This window comes from Petromyzon marinus, chromosome 35 (assembly GCF_048934315.1).
Source record: "Petromyzon marinus isolate PM22_M1 ecotype Great Lakes invasive population chromosome 35, UKy_Petmar_22M1.pri1.0, whole genome shotgun sequence".
NCBI classification, from domain to species: domain Eukaryota; kingdom Metazoa; phylum Chordata; class Hyperoartia; order Petromyzontiformes; family Petromyzontidae; genus Petromyzon; species Petromyzon marinus.
Window position 1 is genome coordinate 2,635,645 of NC_133701.1, and position 18,295 is coordinate 2,653,939.

The window sequence follows — 18,295 nt, forward strand, 5'->3', positions numbered from 1 at the left end:
TGAAACGGCACGAAATCCTGCCACTGTAATTAGGACGCGCAAGACGGAGAGGGTGCACATTACGGTTATTGCCCTCGCGGTGGCCGCGGCGTTTGTGACGCCGAGTGAGCGAGCGAGCGAGCGAGCGTGCGAGCGCTACCGGGCGGAGGAGTGGCGCTCACAACAACGAGCGGAGCGCCGGGCGGCTAAAATACAGCGGGGTGGCACAGTAGCGTGGAGCGCAGCTGGCGCGTCTGTCAGTCATCTCGGGCCCGTCAACCCGTAACACCTGGGCCTGTCCCGTGACCTCCTGCCAGCGAACCTCCGACGCTTCACGTGGCCTCAAGGTGCACCTAGCCTGGCACAAGCACCGTGCGCGAGCGCCGCACACCGTGCTCACCTTTGGCGGCGCCGTCGAGCAGTGGCGGCGCGGGCAGCCGCGGGGGCCGGCACCACTCGAACTCGTCGTAACGATGGTGGCCTCCTCCCACCCTCCGCTCGCCCTCCGTCTCCATGTCCTCGTCCTCGTTGGCGAACGAGCCATCGTACTGCTCCGGCAGCGGCGGCGGCGGCGGCGGCGATGACAGCGTAGCCGGCAGCCCGGACACAAACGGAGTTCGCGTTAATGCCGGCACAGAGCCAGAAAACGGTGACGCACGGGGTCAGGCTAAAGTCGAGCGGCCGCAAGTGGCCGAATGAAATGCCTCTCCGCACCCCACACACACACACACACAGTGCGCTAACCACTACACCACCGCTCCCCACACACACACACAGTGCACTAACCACTACACTACCACTCCCCACACACACACACAGTGCGCTAACCACTACACCACCGCACCCCACACACACACACAGTGCGCTAACCACTACACCACCACACCCCACACACACAGTGCACTAACCACTACACCACCGCACCCCACACACACACACAGTGCACAAACCACTACACTACCGCACCCCACACACACACACAGTGCACTAACCACTACACTACCACTCCCCACACACACACAGTGCGCTAACCACTACACTACCACTCCCCACACACACACAGTGCGCTAACCACTACACCACCGCACCTCACACACACACACAGTGCGCTAACCACTACACCACCGCACCCCACACACACACACAGTGCACAAACCACTACACTACCGCACCCCACACACACACACAGTGCACTAACCACTACACTACCACTCCCCACAGACACACACACAGTGCGCTAACCACTACACCACCGCACCCCACACACACACAGTGCGCTAACCACTACACCACCGCACCCCACACACACACACAGTGCGCTAACCACTACACTACCACTCCCCACAGACACACACACAGTGCACTAACCACTACACTACCACTCCCTACACACACAGTGCGCTAACCACTACACCACCGCACCCCACACACACACACAGTGCGCTAACCACTACACCACCGCACCCCACACACACACACAGTGCGCTAACCACTACACTACCACTCCCCACAGACACACACACAGTGCGCTAACCACTACACTACCACTCCCCACAGACACACACACAGTGCGCTAACCACTACACTACCGCTCCCCACAGACACACACAGTGCGCTAACCACTACACCACCCCGCTCCCCACACACACACACAGTGCACTAACCACTACACTACCACTCCCCACAGACACACACACAGTGCGCTAACCACTACACCACTGCTTCCCACACACACACAGTGCGCTAACCACTACACTACCGCTCCCCACAGACACACACACAGTGCGCTAACCACTACACCACCGCACTCCACAGACACACACAGTGCGCTAACCACTACACCACCGCACCCCACACACACACACAGTGCGCTAACCACTACACCACCGCACCCCACACACACAGAGGCGCACGTTCCCTGTAACCCCGCGTAGCTGTCGGAGAGGGAAAACTTTGTGCGGCAGTCGGCACCGCCTGCAGGGCTCCAAGCGAGACCTCGGCCAGCCCCCCACCCACCACCATGCCCCCCCCCCCACTACCCCCCCCCCCAACACCGTGGCCCCCACCTCCCCCACTCGCCGTACCTGCCCTTCCTCCAACGGCTTCTTCCTCTTGTTCTTCCCGATGCGAGCTGGGGGCGACACGGAGAGCGGCAGAGTTACTTGGCGTCTCAAGCGACCGGCCGACGGCGCTTGCCCGTGCAAGCCAAGCGGCGTCCCTTGGAAATGCGAGAGGTAATGAGTAGGCACGGAAGCATGAGACAGAGCGCAAGGCGGTTTGTGGTGTTTACACAAATACTACTTTCCCAAGGTATAATGATCGCACGTGGTTACGTATTCAGGCGCGCGCGCATGCAAACACACACACACACAAAGGCAAAGATCCCCCGCATAGCCTTAACAGCCTTAACAGACTTTTGAGGCAAGTGCCGTTAGCGAGCCCCTATGAAGGCCGAACACACAGACACAAACATACAGACACACACACAGACACACACACAGACACACACACACACAAACATACAGACACAAACATACAGACACACACACAGACACACACACACACACAGACACACACAAACATACAGACACACACACAGACACACACACACAAAGGGAAATGCAGTGGCAGTGACGGGGACGCTGGCGGTGTCACTCGGCTTTGGGCTGCTGCCACCGTGAGCCCCTCCCCTCGTCCCTCGCCCCTTTCCCCCACGCCCCTCCCCTCACCCGCGGTCTCTCCGCTCCCCGTGATCCCCACGCCCGATGGTGCCAGACGGGGGGGGGGGTGGGGGGATGCTGGGTGGGGGGGGGCCCTCCACTTTTATTCGAGCGGCTTCGGCTTAGTTAGGGGACTAACGACGCAGAAGGCAGTCTTGCCCTCGTCGGTCATTTGCGCCGAACCCGTGAGCCACCGCCAAAACCTCAACGAGCCGGGGCGTGGGGGGGGGGGAGCGAGCGACACGCCATTAAACCCTCACCGACCTCACGGGGGGGTCGGCGACCGCCGGTGCAAACGGCCGCCGTGACCGGTCGCTGCCCGGGCCGCGCATAAATGATTCAAAGTCGGTTATTTCCCTACAGATTGTCCCCCCCCCCACCCCCCCCCACCCCCATGATGAGCAGCAGGGGGTGAGGAGCGCTGTCGCCGACGCGATCAATAGGCAATATGAACTGCGTCGCGCCTGCCCCGCGGAAAGTTTAAGGCGGCTCATTAGGCGGCGTCGATACATCTCCGGAGCTCCCCGCGACACCGACGTTGAAAAGCGTCGGTGCCGCGTCGGTGCCGCGGTGTCGCCGCGATCTCCTCGGTGCGTTCGTCGCGCGCTGGGGGGGGGGGGAGGGGGGCGGCCACGGGAGAGGGAGCAACTTTTGCTATTTTTGTATTTAAATTGGGCAGGTAACGGTCGCTTTGGCGAACTGCGACGATCTTGTTTTGTGCTTTCGCGGTTTCCGCGCGTCCCGTTCCCTGCCCGTGCCGTTGCCCAGATCGACATCTGGGAGAGTTCAGCGTCAGCTGCGTGGGGATTCGAGGCGCGTCTGTGAGGAATCGAGTCCAGGCTGCTGCTGCGGCGGCGGCTGCAGCTGACGGCCTAGGAGCAGGTTGTTGTTTTTTGTCCACGCGACAGCCAAATCGGTTTTTGATTATTCGGCGCGGTCGTTACCTCGCCCCAGAAACGGTAAACCGACGGGCAACAACAGCTGCAGTGGAACTTTCATTTTTTAAACGAGTCAAAGTAAAGTATAAAGAGGGCCGCAACTTTAATGTGGACCTGCATCTCGTTAACGTGGTCACGGTGCCGGCGGTAATGGGGCATGAGGGCGGCCGTAAAACGCCCCGGCGAGCCGGGTGCCGCCGGCTCCGCCGCCGCCGACCTTCGGCGAGCGGGACCCTCGGCACCGGCGGCTCGCAAAGGAGCCGCGCCGTGGCGCCTTTTCGCGAGCTACCGGGCACGCGAGGCGCCGCTCCACGCCTCCACCTGTCCCGAGCGAACAGAGGACCCCGCCCACGGAGCGGCACCGTGGGCCGGGCCGGGCCGGGGGAGGGGTGGCACGGGCCCCAGCGGCTGCACGCGCCGCTGCCTCGCGGGATGAATGGCCGTGCCAGGTGTGAGGGCTTACACCCGGGCCGCACGCTCCGACGGACTCGCGATGCCCGGGACTTGCCCGACGGGTGCGGGCGCCAACAGCGACGGGGGAGCGGGGCGAGGGAACGCGACATCCGGGTTTTGCACCGCGAGTCCTTCGGCGCGACGTCCGACGTTTCGCACCCCCCCCCTCCCGCCGACGAACCGTCGGACGCGGCGCCCGAACGGCGCGCGACAAGCGCCCGTGAAAGTAGCAGCGGAGAGAGACTGGTGTCCCTGATCGTGTCGGCACCGGGGACCCACACGCCAGAGGTGGCCGGGCGACTTAGGGCTCAGAAACGCTGAGCCAGCAATGCCGAGATCCTCGGTTTCATGTGTGGGATCAACTGCGTGTGGTTCTGTAGCGAGATAAAGGTCTCAGCCAGGTCACCAATGACTGCACAAACAACCCTCCCGTGTTCAATTTAATATTTCACTTAATTAGGCCAAATTACAGCTCTGCTAATTATATTTTCACGCAACTACTTCTCCCTGAGCAGGGCACATGGGATAGCCCCTAGTCCGTGGACCTCAGGGGTAGTTCCATGACACCTCCTTCAGCGGACCTTTCTCACGCAGGGGGCGACGTACTGCTCTCGACGGTGTGTATCTATCGCACGACCGGGGGTGAGGATCACAAACAACAAAACGAACTGTGGCCGACGCCGCCGCCGCCGCCGCTCACCATTGAGTCTTGACTGGCGGTTGGATCTGACGCGTAGGAAGGTCTGGAGACAGAACGCACGCACACAGGGCAGCAGCGTCAAGAGCCGGTCCCGCCCACCGCGCGTGCTCGTTAATGACACGGCGCCTAATCGCGTTACTCCCAGCGCAAGTTTCTGACAAATTCTCATCGAGCGAGCGAGCGAGCGAGCGAACAGAGGGGCGGTGGCGGTGATCGCGATTCACGCGGCACCGCGGAAAGCGGCGGGAGGGCGCCGGCAATTTATTTCCGCTTCGTTAGACGCGTTTGGAGAGATAATTGTTCGGTAATAAGTGACGTCCCTTGCGAGCCGCGGGACGTAGAGTCAGCGTGAAGTCCGGGAGTTTAAAATTAACCCAGTGCCCAACGCTTCGAGATCGTAATAACTGCGCGGCTCGTTTCGCAGGAAGCTCTTGACGGTTCGCCGCTGTTTATAAAACTGGTGTTGTTTTTACGAAACGCGATTTATTCAATTAATTTGTTTTGCATGCGTGCGCGCGGACTGAGGCCGCAGTCGGAGGTGGCGTCGTACGGCCCAGCGGTGCGCCATCTCTCAATAAGTGGTAAATTAAAAATAATAACAGAGCTCCGTGGGTTTTGTTTGCCGTTGTCGAGAACGATCGATGCTGTGCGTCGAGGCCCTGTTTAAGCGGCCACCCTTTGCTGTTCTTGCGCGCGATTATTATGGGGGGGGGGGGGGGGGAGGTTCGGGGGGGTGAGTGGGGCATAGGGAGCCGAGGATGAAAACGATTGTTCGTGCGCCTCTGCAAACATCCGTAATTAATAACGGCGTGCGACATCGCAGTGGTGATTGACTACGAAAGCCAGCTATAACGTGAGTCTCCGTTCCGGGGATTCGATCGGGGGGCGGGGGTGGGGGGGGCACCTGGTAGCGATCCGACAGCTGAAGATCCTCGGACGAGATGGGAGACAGCGACGGGATGTCCCCCTCTCGCCTCCTGTCCGACGACGAGCACGGAGACAGCTGCGGGGGGGACACGCGCTCAGTTCAGCGTCCATCTCCGACCGCTCTTCTTCCTGAGCTCGTGGGCGTCGGGGGCGTCCGTGCCAGCGTCTAGGCCGGGCGCCACGCATTCTGACGAGCGAGAGCCGTCGGACTTCGGCAAAGCGGACACGATGGTGAGCGCGTCACCGCCGCGCCGTGCCCGGCGCGAGGGTCTCCGCGCGTTGATGACCAATGCCGAACGGTGCGACTCCTTCACCATCGCCGACACCACGGGGGAAGTCCAGGCGTGCACGGGCGTGAGTCTTGTGATGCGACTTGGACTCTGACTGTACATGTGCATTGTAATACTTTGTTATCAGGGGTCCCTCTCAAAAGAGACACTTTTATATCCAATAGGTTGCGGCCTTTTTTAAATAAAGTTGACAAATCAATGAATGAATGACCACTGGGCGGGTCAGAAGTCAAGGGCCAGGTCGTGCGGCATTGTGCCCCGTGTGCTACCGCCCGCTGTAAAGCCGCACGCACAGGCACCAACACGCGCATACGCATGCACACTCTGAACGTCACTGATGAGAAGTGGATTCATTTATGGCACGTGTGTCGGGGTTAACGCTTGAGCACAATGCTGTCATCAACCATTGATTGGCAGCACCGGGCAGCACAAGGCGAGAGATGGAGCGCGATCGCGAACACGCGTCACCGCGCGTAGAGGACACACGTACTATCGTGATAACAGCACCCCCTAATCACCAAGTCGTCGGTCGAAAAGAGGGCAGCCACGGTGAAGGCCGGGCGGGCTCTCGGCCTTCACCGGCGTCATGGGCGGCCGGGCACGACGCGGCTGGAGGGGGGGGGGGTAGGTTGGGGGGGCGGAACGACCCCGGAAGATTAGGGTGAGGCTGAGCGCGACCCGCGATGATGAGACTCATCCCGCCGAGCAGCAGCAACGGCCACGGAAACCGGAGCGTCTGAGTGAGCGGCGGAGGGGGGCGCGGGGGGGCAGCGGTTGTGATGGGAATCGTCGGGAAGCTGCTTGCGATGCGCGAACACAATTTCCCTAAAAGACTGCCGTGCTTAGCTGTGGCTACCGAGCGAGCGACGTGCGCAGGGCGCATGTTAATGTTGAGAGCGGAGGTGCAGGGGGGGAGAGAACAAAATTACCGTTTTGAACATAAGTCGAGGCAAGAGCTCCTGTCTTGGCCCCTTGACACTCGCTAATAATGACGACATTATTTTTAAATCCGCACCGGCCTCCTCATGCAAATTAAATTCGGACTCGCCGCGCAGGGGACCGCTTCAACATCATTTAGAGCGTCGCTAATTAAGTTCGGTAATTAAGACGGCTGATAGAGTCGGAGGCCCCCGCGTGCGCTCTCCTCGCTCGTTCCATCGAGCACGGCCAAGCGTCCCTCCACTCCGCACGCCAGGTGGGCCACTAATTCGCACGCGATGAGCGCCGCTCCTCCCCCCTGCCGCCTTCCCACTCAACATCGTTCAGCCTCAGCGGTGACGCTGCTGGCTGCGCCAATGCGCGCCCCCCCGCCCCCCTCTCCCCACCCCCCCCCCTCCTTGCGAAAGAGCGATCTATCTGTGCGGAGCTTTGAGTGTTAATCCCTTGTACGAGTGGTGGGTTTTCACCGCGTACTCCAATTTCCTCCCACAAGCCAAACACTTACGAGGGGGACTGGACAAACATCCCACCCACCCAGTGCACGGCGCGACCAAGCGAGAGCGTGCCTCGAGACTCGGCGAGCCTCTAATGGGGAAACAAAAGGCATTATTGTTGTAATAACAAAGTTATTATTATTATTGCAGCCAGTCTCCAAATGCTTCGGAACCATCGCACCTCCGGTTGGGGACGCACGTGCCTGCCCCGGTGAAATCTCAGCACTTAGCGGGAATTTGTCAAGAAAGTCACAGCTGCAGCGGTCACTTTGACAGCCGTGACCCTCCAGCCGGGCGGCATCATCGCCCCTTAATCCCTCCTCCACTTACAGCCCACGGAGAAAATCCCCTAAACCTGCGCGGGTCGCGCCCCCCCCCCCCCCACACCCAAGTGCCCCCCGCCCCGCTCCCCCCTTACCGTCACATCCACAAGCGAGCGGCGAGCGTTTAACCCCCCCGCCCCCTCCCCCCCGCCACGTCCGCGGGTTTCCCGGGGCCCTCTCACACGGCCACCCACAGGCCCGGCCACACCTGCTCGGCGCCCTCGCCCGGCCGCGCCAAAGCCAAAGCTAAACAGCGGGACCAGGGGCAGGCGGGCGGGCGGGCGGGCGCGGACACGCGCTCGCAGGCGCGGGCCGTTCGCGCCCGCGCCTGTTTACGTTTTCGGGGTGACGGAGACTAAACACACTTACCGGCCCCTTCGCGCGCACACCGCCGGGACATCTGGACGCAACAGCGTCGAACGTCTAATTCCCAGGTAGGAAGTCTCCCGTTATCCCACCGTGGGGCGGGGGAGGAGCGGTGGGGTTGGTGGGGTTTTAACAAAAGGCTTTCATGGGGATTAGGCGGAGGCGTGGGATCGTGTAAACACGGGAACTCGGGTCGAGCTCCTCCAGAGTTTTTGCCGAATTTCCGGAAGTTGGCCGTTGTGTTAAGCCAACACACTCTCCTGTGCCGAGTAGTGGGGGGGGGGGGGCGGGGGGGAGAAGAACTCCCCTTTGATTCCACAGAAAGCTCGGAGCTCGTCCCGGCTCGACCGACGGAACAAATGATGCACCAGCAGCGACGAAGAGGAGGGAGAGCAAGAATGCTTTTCCTGCGTCGAGATGTTTTATAGGCAGCGCCGCTGCGCCGCAATATTAAAGCATTCCAAAAAGCCCACTTCACTCATCCATCAGGATTTGCAAAAAGATCTTTTGTTTTTATTCCTTTTCCAAATTTAGCATTTTGCCCAAACTCACTTTGCGCCAAGATAGCGCACTAACGCAACGGCGCCTTTGATCCGCCCGCGGGCTCCGGTCGTCTGAGAGGCCCTCAGTGCGAACCGCCTTTCATTGGCGGGCTTCAATCCCCGCTCGAACTTTGTGATCAAACGAGGGGCACTCGAAGCTTCCCCCTGACAACGGAGAGAGCGTTCGTCGCACGGCGGGAGAGCAGCGTCTGAACTTCCAACTCCGCCTAATGCGTAATATTGTGTAACGTGGGTGGGCGGGCAGGCGGGGGGGTGGCGTAGGGGGGCGGGTGGTGGTGAATGGGTTTCAATAAATAAATAAATGTGCCATAAATTTGATTGCATATTACAAAAATTGGATTACAAAAATCTGGAATAATTCTCAGTTGGAATCGTGTCTTGGAAAGGTGGGGGGTGGGGCTGTAAATCCCCAGCGGAGGCGGATTAATAACCAACGCTATTTTCTAATTACACTTTGACAAAGAACACACAGTGCACAATCAGCTCAAGGCAGGGCCATTACATCATCCGGGTAAAGAAGACGAATAAAAAAATGAAAAACAAATACTTTCCTATTAATTTTCCAACGGCGGTGGCAGGGGACGCGGCATTTTGTTGAAATTTCTGGCTCAATTAGGAGTGTGAAGAAAAAGCTCCGGGTACGGCCGCGCAAAATGAACCGCACATGCGGCCACGCCGGCGGAGAGGGCCTTTACTGTGCCACTTTGGAGACCACTAACGGGGCGAGGCGCACGAGGCGAGGAATGTTTTTAATGCGACGCTGACCGTGCGAGCGAGCGGCGGGCGGGCGGGCGGGTGGGCGGGCGGGCGGCCCACCCACCCCACGCGGCTGCGGCGCAGCCCACCTGGCCGAACATCACACCACCGCGCTCCGTCCCCGGCTAGTCCGTTAGCAGATGGTTTCCACGTTGGCGGCGTTCGGCCGTTGCTCGTCGGGCAGATGGGAATTCCACCGCGGAGGGAATTAAAGCGGGGCAGGGCGAGGCGGTTGCGATTTTGAGCGTCTGATTTTCTGGAGCTGGGGGGAAACGTGCGTCGTGCTGCCGGGGGTGGCGGCATCCCAACGGGAGGTGGCATCGCGACTTCGCCGCGGGGTCGAGCTCGACGCCAAAACTCCTCGGGGGCACCCTCCTCCTCCGCGTGAAGCGCCCCCGAAAACGCAGCCACCGCTGCGATTTCACCTCCGCTTTAACGGCTCGGTCGCTAAATAATTTCAAGATGTTGCAAAAGCCTCGTTTAACGGATTCCAGTTTTCGACCGTTAAAAGTGCGAGAGCTTAAAGAGAACCAGAACGCCGGGGTGATGTGCAGCAGGGCGATCCCCGCTCACCGGGATTCTGTTGCCCTGCCGCAGCCGCTGAGTCAGCTGGACGCTACTACTACGGCCGCCACCGACGCGCCGGCGGGCCGGGCCACGCGGACGCAGGCAGAAGGGGCACGGCGCAGTCAGGGTCACGCAGGTGGAGAGGGAGGGCGACCTTCACAGCGTGCGTGCAGCGGGACTGATGTGCGTGTGTGCGCACGCGCGGAGGTGTGTACGGTGTACACGTGTGCGTTGCGGTGTGTATGGTGTGAGTCGTGTGTGCGTATTGTCGTGTGTATCATGTGGAAGCTGCGTACGTTTGATGGTGTGTGTGTTGTGTGTGTGTACGTGCTGTAGTGCGTATGGTGTAAGTGATGCGAGTGATGTGTGTGTGTGCGCGTATTGTAGAGTGCGTCGTGTGCACGCCCTCACTCGGCTCGCCATACCTTGCTGTGGCCGAGCAGCAGGGGGTCCCTGGACAGAGGCTTCTTCGCGCTGGGGGGCACAGGGGAACGGGAACGGAACATTAGCGCCATCACCTCCGCATTCGCACATCACCTCCACAGCGGGGCGCATTACTCGACTCGCTTCAAACGTTGCTTTCACGATCTCGTCTTTTCCCCAATTGTCCCATCCGTATCACGTCATAAAATGAAGACATTTTGAGCTAGCAGCGCATCACCCTGTGTCAAACAGAGTCCGCGAAAGTTGACATAATAGAACTACTTCTGGAATCACAGTTCACCGGCTAATGTCAATCAAGGCATCTTTGTTAATTCTAACAGCTTGAATTTAGCCAAATTATCTGATAAACCAAACGTAAAGTGGGTTTATTTTTCATGCAGTCTGATAAACCTGAAACCCAGACTCGAACCCAGGCTCTCCGTGGTGCCGGCTCAGTGCTCCAACTCGCACGCAATCACTTTTACGGAAGACTACGCGACCAGGTGACACCCCGACTCCTCTCTCTCTCTCGCCAAGCGTTAAACGAGCGTGGCCAAAAACAACACGTTCCCTTTCTCTCCACGGCCTTCGTAATTCAGAGCCATCCCTCTCTGGTAGCATGCAAGTTACGGAAAATTCACAGGTGCCCTCGTCCCTGAACGCGGATTAAAGGGTTGCGCGCGCCGCACACGCTAAGCAGGCCGAAGGCCCAGGATGGCGGAAGGGTGGAAGCGGCCGAACCTTGCCACTTTCCGCCGGCGCCACTCTCGCCGGCGCCAATCGGTGGACTCGATTCAGACTGGCGCTGGCCGCGTGGCTAAACGTGGGACGGCCGTGATTCGGCGCGCTTGCCCGCCGGCGCCACGAGGTTACGAACGCGACGCCTCCATCGCCGCCGTCCGGCTGGAGAGGGGCACGGCGAGCACGGTGGCCGTCGTCCGCTAGCGTCACCTCCGGGGGGCGGCTGAAGGACGGAGGGACGGTCGCAGGCCCCTCGCAAGCGAGCTCAGATCCGGCGCAGGCCAAACGCAGCGGGATCGTTCGCAGGCGCTTGGCGCGCTTGCAGGGGTACGTGAAGGTCCAGTTTTATTTCAAATGTTTTGTTTTAAGTGCCTTAGAACGCAAAGTACCGAGTAACGCAACGTGCGTATTGCTGGTAGAACACGCCGCCAGGCACGTGCGTGCGGGAGGTGCCCGTGTGTGTGCGGGAGCGATATGATTATACGGGAAACGGGGAAAGTTTATTGCCCACCCCCCCCCCCTTCCCAAATGCAGATATTGGCCGTTAAAAAAAGTTATGGCAACACGTGCAAAAGAATAAGGCGGCCGTGGCCGGCGCAAACATTAAGTATATAAATATATAACAGACGTTAAAAGAATTCCCTGTGTCCCGCAAACCAGATGTGAAGAACGAAGGCCCGGGCACTGTCACCTTCGTCTCGTTAGGGCTCCGTTTGCGATCGGGCGAGCGCTGCCTCACCCCCTGCAAAGCCGACCGGCCGCCCTCTGCGTCGGCGGCCGTCCACGGAGAGAGCCCCTCGACGTACGGCGATAAATCCGATTTTGCTTTATTCGGTCAGATTTATCAAGTGCTGCCGCCACCAGGGACCACCCCCCTTCCCCCCCCCCCCCCCCCCCGGCTCGGTGGCCATCGATTCACCCGGGCGGAGCGCTCGCCGCCAGAGGACCGCTCAACGACGGGCGGTGCTCACTCCTCTGCCCGGACACCCCCTCGCCCCGCCCCGAGCAGTCCGACAGACACCCATCAAGATGGATAGGGCCCGTGGTAAGCGGGCGATTCCACGGGCCGCACGTTATGCGCGGCCCTTTATTAAAATTCATAGCTCCGTAGCAGCGACGGCGGTGGGGGTCGGGGGGTGGGTGGTAGGGGGGGGAGGTGTAAAATTAATTTTTTTGTGGCCACCGGGTGGCCAGAAACGAATGGCGCAAAGCAAATTCCTTTCAATCTCGCGCGTCAAAAAAAATTTAGCTCATTTTATCTGGCTTTAAAACACGGCGGGCACTCGCTCCGTGGGCTGCCATTGATTTCTTAAGCACCATTAGCGGTGGCTCGCTCCGGGATCTGCGCGCGACAGAGAGAGGCACGGGGGGGGGGGGGGGGGGGCCCTCTGCGTTTTAAACTCGATAACGCACCGACCGCCGCCGCCCGCGCAAATAAACAAACCCGGCGTCGACGGAGGGGGGGGGGGGGGGGCGGCAGCGCCCAGCACGTCGCCAGCCTCCACGCCGGTCACCGGTCGAAAGCGCCGAGCGTCGTCGGCCGGGTCGCCGGTGCGGCGGGGCGCGAGGGGGCGGCGAGGGGGGCGACGGCGGTTTGGGATGGGGGGGGGGGTAGGGGGGACGCCTGCGCTCTACCCCCCCCCCCCCCCGTCCATCAATCACGGCGGCGCGGCCCCCGGGGAGACGGCACGACACCCGGCTAATGGCGCTAACCCGTGATTAGAGCTCCGCGAGCGGCCTCACCTCGCTGGCGAGCGCCGCCTGAAAGGGGTCTAGCGCGCCGCGCGCATTACGGGAGATCTACATTGCCAACACGTACCGCTCGCAATTTTGAATGCGCGCTCATCTCTTCTCTCCATTTTTTTTTTTTTACAATCTCACTTTTGTGATCAGACGTTGAAATGTGTATTATTATTTTTTTTCGGTGGTGGTGGGGGGGGCGGGGGGCAAAAAATATAATGGAATTTATAATATAGATATATAATGTGCGTACTATATGCTAAATGGGTACGATATAATATTAATGATTTACGACCCGTTGTCAATCCACTACTGAATAAAGGCCTCCCACACACCGTATCAGTAATGGGGGGTGGAGGTCGTTTGACCATACTTCACCACGCCAGTCAGTGCGGATTGAAGCTGTGGGGACTCTCCACGCCGGTTCTGACATCACTCGCCAAACGATGGCAGCCATGGCTGGGAATTTAACTCAGGTGGCCGGGTTCATAGCACGGTCCGCAAACCAATGTGCCACCGCTCGTCGCACCATACAATACAATATTGAGTACGCACAACGTGCATGCTAAACATATGGTTACCATATACTAAATGCATCCAAAATGCAGACCGTATACTAAATATAAATGGTCGCGGAAGACAGCGAGCGGCTCGCAATCGGGAGGTTGCGAGTTCAATCCCAGGTTTGGGGGGGGGGGGGGGTCGGGGGAGTTTGAATTCGGCTCATCGTCCCTCAGGGATCAATAGAATGTGTACCGCCTCGTGGAATTTCCACAACCGGCTCAGAGCTGTGGGCAGAAGATGGCCACTTCCTCCAAACTCGCTCGAGCGGGAAACCGCTTCGATATACATTTGTGCAACAGACGCTACTACATCCACAACACACACACAGACTATTAACACCACCCGCTGAACACATTGCGCATCCCACGTGCGAGAGTGTCGGTGAAGCGCACCCTTAACTCTGCCTCCTCGGTGCATTCAGATTCACTTGTCTCGCGCAGAGCAGTAATATAGTCCTAAGCCACCCATTGAACGCGCTACAATGCCTTTTGTACAACGCACACAAGCGGGCCGCTCCGCGCCGGTGAATGACTCCGTGCAAGACGGAACGAGAGAGGAGACGGCGGGTGGCGATGATATCTGGGTGAGGGGTGGGGTGAGGGGGGGGGGGTTAGATCTCGCGTTTAGCACGTGTGGCGAGCGCCTTTGTCTTTGGGTTAAATCGTCGACCGCGGGGGAAACATCGCGGCCCGTCCCTCTCACGATGACTATCGGCACGAGGCCACCACCGCACTACCCAGGCGTGGTTATTAATTGCCTGATAATCGTGTTCCTTTGTAGCTGCGAGCCGATAAGATTGTGACTTGCTGTGTGTTTTTTTTGACCGAGGCTTAATCAGCCACATTATCGCTGCCCCAGAGCCCCCACCCGACACCGCCCCCCCCCCCCCACTCAGAAATTGTCGCTAATCATGACGGCCCGACTCGGCGGACCTCCTTATCTCGCCACGGCAGCTCTGCGGGTCTTTTGTCTCCTGCGGGACACCACGGGGGCGGCACGGCTCCGGCACGCTGCCGCGGCACGGGTTCCACCAGCCGGCCAACTGACCGGCCAACGCGGCAAAGCACGGCGTGGAAGGCGAAGGGGGGGGGGTGGTAAAGGGGGGGCGATTGGGGGGGGGGAAGGGGGGGCCCGGTTTATCTCTGCGGCGCCGCTACCATACTAATGAAGGGCAAATGACCGCCAACGCATTCAATCAGCGCGGACGCTCCGACGGGTGATCGATGAGCAAACCTGACTTCCGTGTCCCCGCGCCGTCCTCCGCCGAGGTTGGCGTGCGCGCAAATGCCGCCCAATAAATTATGCGCATCCATGAACTTGTTTATGCAAGCCGCCACCACCGCCACGCTCCCACTCATCGCCCCTTTGATGTCTCTCTGCGACCGGCGGCGAGCGACCGGCCGCCTCCGTAATGCACCCTTCACTATCCCGCGGCGGAAACTTGTTACGTTCAAAGTGCCTCCTCGTAGAACCCTCCATTTAGATTGTCTGCCCGTAGCGCCGTGATCGGGTGCAGCCCAGCAAAGTGCACGCGCCGCATGCAAATTCTAAATTGTGTTTAAATCCCGTGCAGTGTTGATTCTTGGCCTCGGCGATGAAGCGAAGGAGGAAGACTCGAGGAAGAAAGTTAAGCGAGGAATAAATGGATCTGTCACGCTTCTGATAGGGGGCACGGGACGATGGGACTGTGTCGTGGAGGGGGGGGTGGGGGGGAATGGAGCAGAGTGCAGGGACGGCTCTTGTGGGATGCGATGGTGGGACACGGTGGTTTAGCGCGGCGCTGCGGCACAGTGCCGCAATGAATGGTGGGGTGCGGCGGTGAAACAGGGTATCCGTGTCGGGTGGTGGAACAGCGGAACGGTGCGACGGTGATACGGTGGGACAGTTAGAGCGGTGGGGCGCTGGGGACGGTGAAACGGTGGGAAGGTGGAACGGCGGAACGGTGGAACGGCGGGGCGGCGGGGCGACGGGGCGGCGGGCCGTCAGAGCGCCCTCACCTGAAGAGCTGCCGCAGGGTGTTGAGCTCCTGCTCCAGGTGCTCACGCAGCTCCCCGGGCCGCAGCGTCACGCCGCACACGGGGCAGCTGGTGGGGCTGAGTCCGTCGAAGAGGCTCGCCTTCTTCCGTCCTGCACGCAGCACCGCGGAGGCACAGCACACCGAGTGAGATGTCACAACGTGGCGGCGCACGCTCCCGGTCATCGCGTGGCCCGGCCAGAAGAAGAGCCCTGTGGGAGTCACGCACAGACCGCGACGCTCGGTTACCCTCCGAGCTGGCACCCCTGGGATTCTGAGTTCGAATCCGGGTTTCAGCCACGTGCGATTCAAACAGTTTCTAAAGCGTGGCGAACTGATGGTCTGTGTCCGGCCACAAAATGAATGCCTCAAAATCCCCATCACATCAAATTTGGTTCTGCACTTAACTTGGCTAATGTCCAGCTCTGCTAATAAACACATATCGGTTTGACTGCCATTTTTCCCTATGACAAGATGGGTAGGAAAGTGCTGCCGTTCATCTGGTGAGACAAAGGTCATTCAAAAGGGATCTGAGAACTAGCTCTGTGGAAGCTACTTCCGTGGGACATTCTCTAACATGAAGAGTTACACTGCTCTATGAGAGATCCACATGGATGACACTATCAGAATAACACTTTGCCAATTACACAATTCGAATAACATTGCGAGAAAAAAACACGACAAAATATACAATTAAATCAGTCACTTACAAAAACAACAATCATGACATTGCCCTTTATCTACCCAGGAAAGGTTCACCGAGTCTCAACATTGTCTGTCAAGAGTGCCATGCTCCGTTTGTATCTATGTTGAACTTATTTCGCACCATACATAGCCAACCGTGTTAATCGGGGGTGCTTTACAATGTTTTTTAGGCAGTCCCATTCACGGGGGACCGGAGAAAACCTATCACGCATGTAAGGGGACATCACTCGATGCTCCGGATAGACCGATTCGAAAAATCCACCGCAGTGCCGAGAGGTGGCTACGTTGCACCCCGAGCGTACGACTGAAGCGCCGATCAAGCTCGGCTTGTGAGGGCCGGTGAGATCGAGCGCCTTCACCTGGTAACCTGATCACCACTTGGTGGCCCGGTCACCCTGAACGTGTCCGGTGATTATTTTTGTTTGCCGATCGTCGGTGGTTAGAGGTGAGATTGGCCGAGGGTCTTTCGTTCGAAGCGCCGCTCTTCCCCCCCCCACCCCCGACACCTGGGCGGATCAAAAAGATGGCTTTTAAGCGGCGTTCCCTCGGAGGGCCTGCCGGAACGCAGCGTGATTCAGAACGCGACGCGCTGGAACACGTGTCGCACGTACGCACGACACAAATCGCCGCCGCCGCCTTTGAATTCCGTCCTTCGGAGTGCGCGAGAGAAAAGCACTTTCGGCGCGACGGGAGCGCGAGAGAGCGAGTTCATGAGGTCCCGTAACAGAAAATAACAATAAAAAAAACAGAAGCTTCAGACGCAACCGGAGAAACGAGACAATGCCCGTCCGTCGCGAGCGTCCCTGACCTCAGCGCGAGACGCGGCGCTCGTTTTGCCTTCAGCTCCGTCGGAGAGGAGCGGCGCATTGAGCTCCTAAATACGTCAATTCGCAGGTCAATTAAATCAGCCGCGAATCAATACGCGCTGCACTTGACAGGCTTTTAGCGGCTTTTTATCACTGGCACTTAAGACACAAAAAGATTAATACGGGCCAATCTTTCTTTATCTGATCTTGCGCCATTGGAGGAGGTGGTGCTGGGGAGGTTAGTTTCGGGAGAAACCTTGAAGGATGAAATGAGGTTTTGTTGACGGCTGGGAGGTGGGCAGGGATGAGGCCCCCGCGAATGCGCTCGTGTCAACGCCGCTGACAGCTGCGGCCAATCCAGAGCAATTCCTGGTCGATTCCTGACTCTTGTCATTCAGCGCTTTTTTTATCTTTTTCAGAAAAGATCATCCATTTACTGCCCCTTCTCAGAGAAGGAGATTGAGAGGCATCCCATGTCCGATATTTGCAGCGCGCTCGCGATTCGGGCGCAATACCCCCGGGAGCGAACTGGTCGCGCGGCCGGGCCCCACAGGCTTCACTTGCCCCGCACGGCGAGGCGCCGCGCGCGGCATGACCAGGTGCGGCGCCTCGCCGAGCCACGAGGCGATGCCCGCGGGCCCGGCACATTCGATCGCTCGCGGCCGTCTCGATTAGAGCCTCGGTAAGGAAACAAACGAACGAACAGGCACGTTTGTGTTTCACGAGTAGCAATGTTTCTTCAGAACTGCTTGTCGTTAGCACGGTTGGCTACGTACGGTGCGGCAGAAGTTCAACGTACGATGGAGGCGAACGTAATCGCGCAAGGCGGCACCGCGGTTCGGGCCGAACGGGGCGCTCGTCCCACACGGGCGAGGGCCTTGTTCGGACACCGGAAGGAAATCCCGAAATAGAACGGTGGCTCTAGGAGGATAACCTCCGCTCCGCTTCCCCGCAGCACCAGGTTGACCGGTGCAGGCATCGTCTGCTCGGCGTGCACGCCTAACCACGCGCACCGCACATCTCAACATTCAGCTCTAAGTGGGGGAGCAGGAACGAGAGAGAGAGAGCGAGAGAGGGCGAGAGGTAAAAGTCGGGTTTGGAAAATGATAGTAAGAAATGTGGTGGCATTTTGTGTCTGCGCCTTTGACATTTAGGCACTCCTGATTAAAACCTCGTTTATTAGCCGAGTGAAAATTAGTGTGCCTTCCGATTAAGGTCAGGCCCCTCGGCTCCGCCGTTAATGATGAGCTCGCGCAAAATGGCACCGTCCGCACGCACGCGCGGCTC

General features: G+C 59.2%; 1 protein-coding gene across 5 annotated transcripts in view; it reads right to left on the reverse strand.

Moving 5' to 3' along the window:
* Positions 1 to 18,295, reverse strand: part of LOC116948831 (E3 ubiquitin-protein ligase RNF220-like) — a 127,374-nt gene that overhangs the window by 16,722 nt on the left and 92,357 nt on the right. For 4 of the 5 annotated variants that reach the window (XM_076071813.1, XM_076071812.1, XM_076071814.1 and 1 more), the window contains exons 3-8: positions 15,481 to 15,709; positions 10,441 to 10,489; positions 5,695 to 5,793; positions 4,791 to 4,833; positions 2,064 to 2,110; positions 380 to 527 (exon numbers count right to left, since the gene is read on the reverse strand). In XM_076071813.1, coding sequence (XP_075927928.1) covers positions 380 to 527; positions 2,064 to 2,110; positions 4,791 to 4,833; positions 5,695 to 5,793; positions 10,441 to 10,489; positions 15,481 to 15,709 — 615 coding nt within the window. The remainder of the gene's footprint in view (positions 1 to 379; positions 528 to 2,063; positions 2,111 to 4,790; positions 4,834 to 5,694; positions 5,794 to 10,440; positions 10,490 to 15,480; positions 15,710 to 18,295) is intronic. The other variant, XM_032965956.2, reaches the window with a different exon arrangement.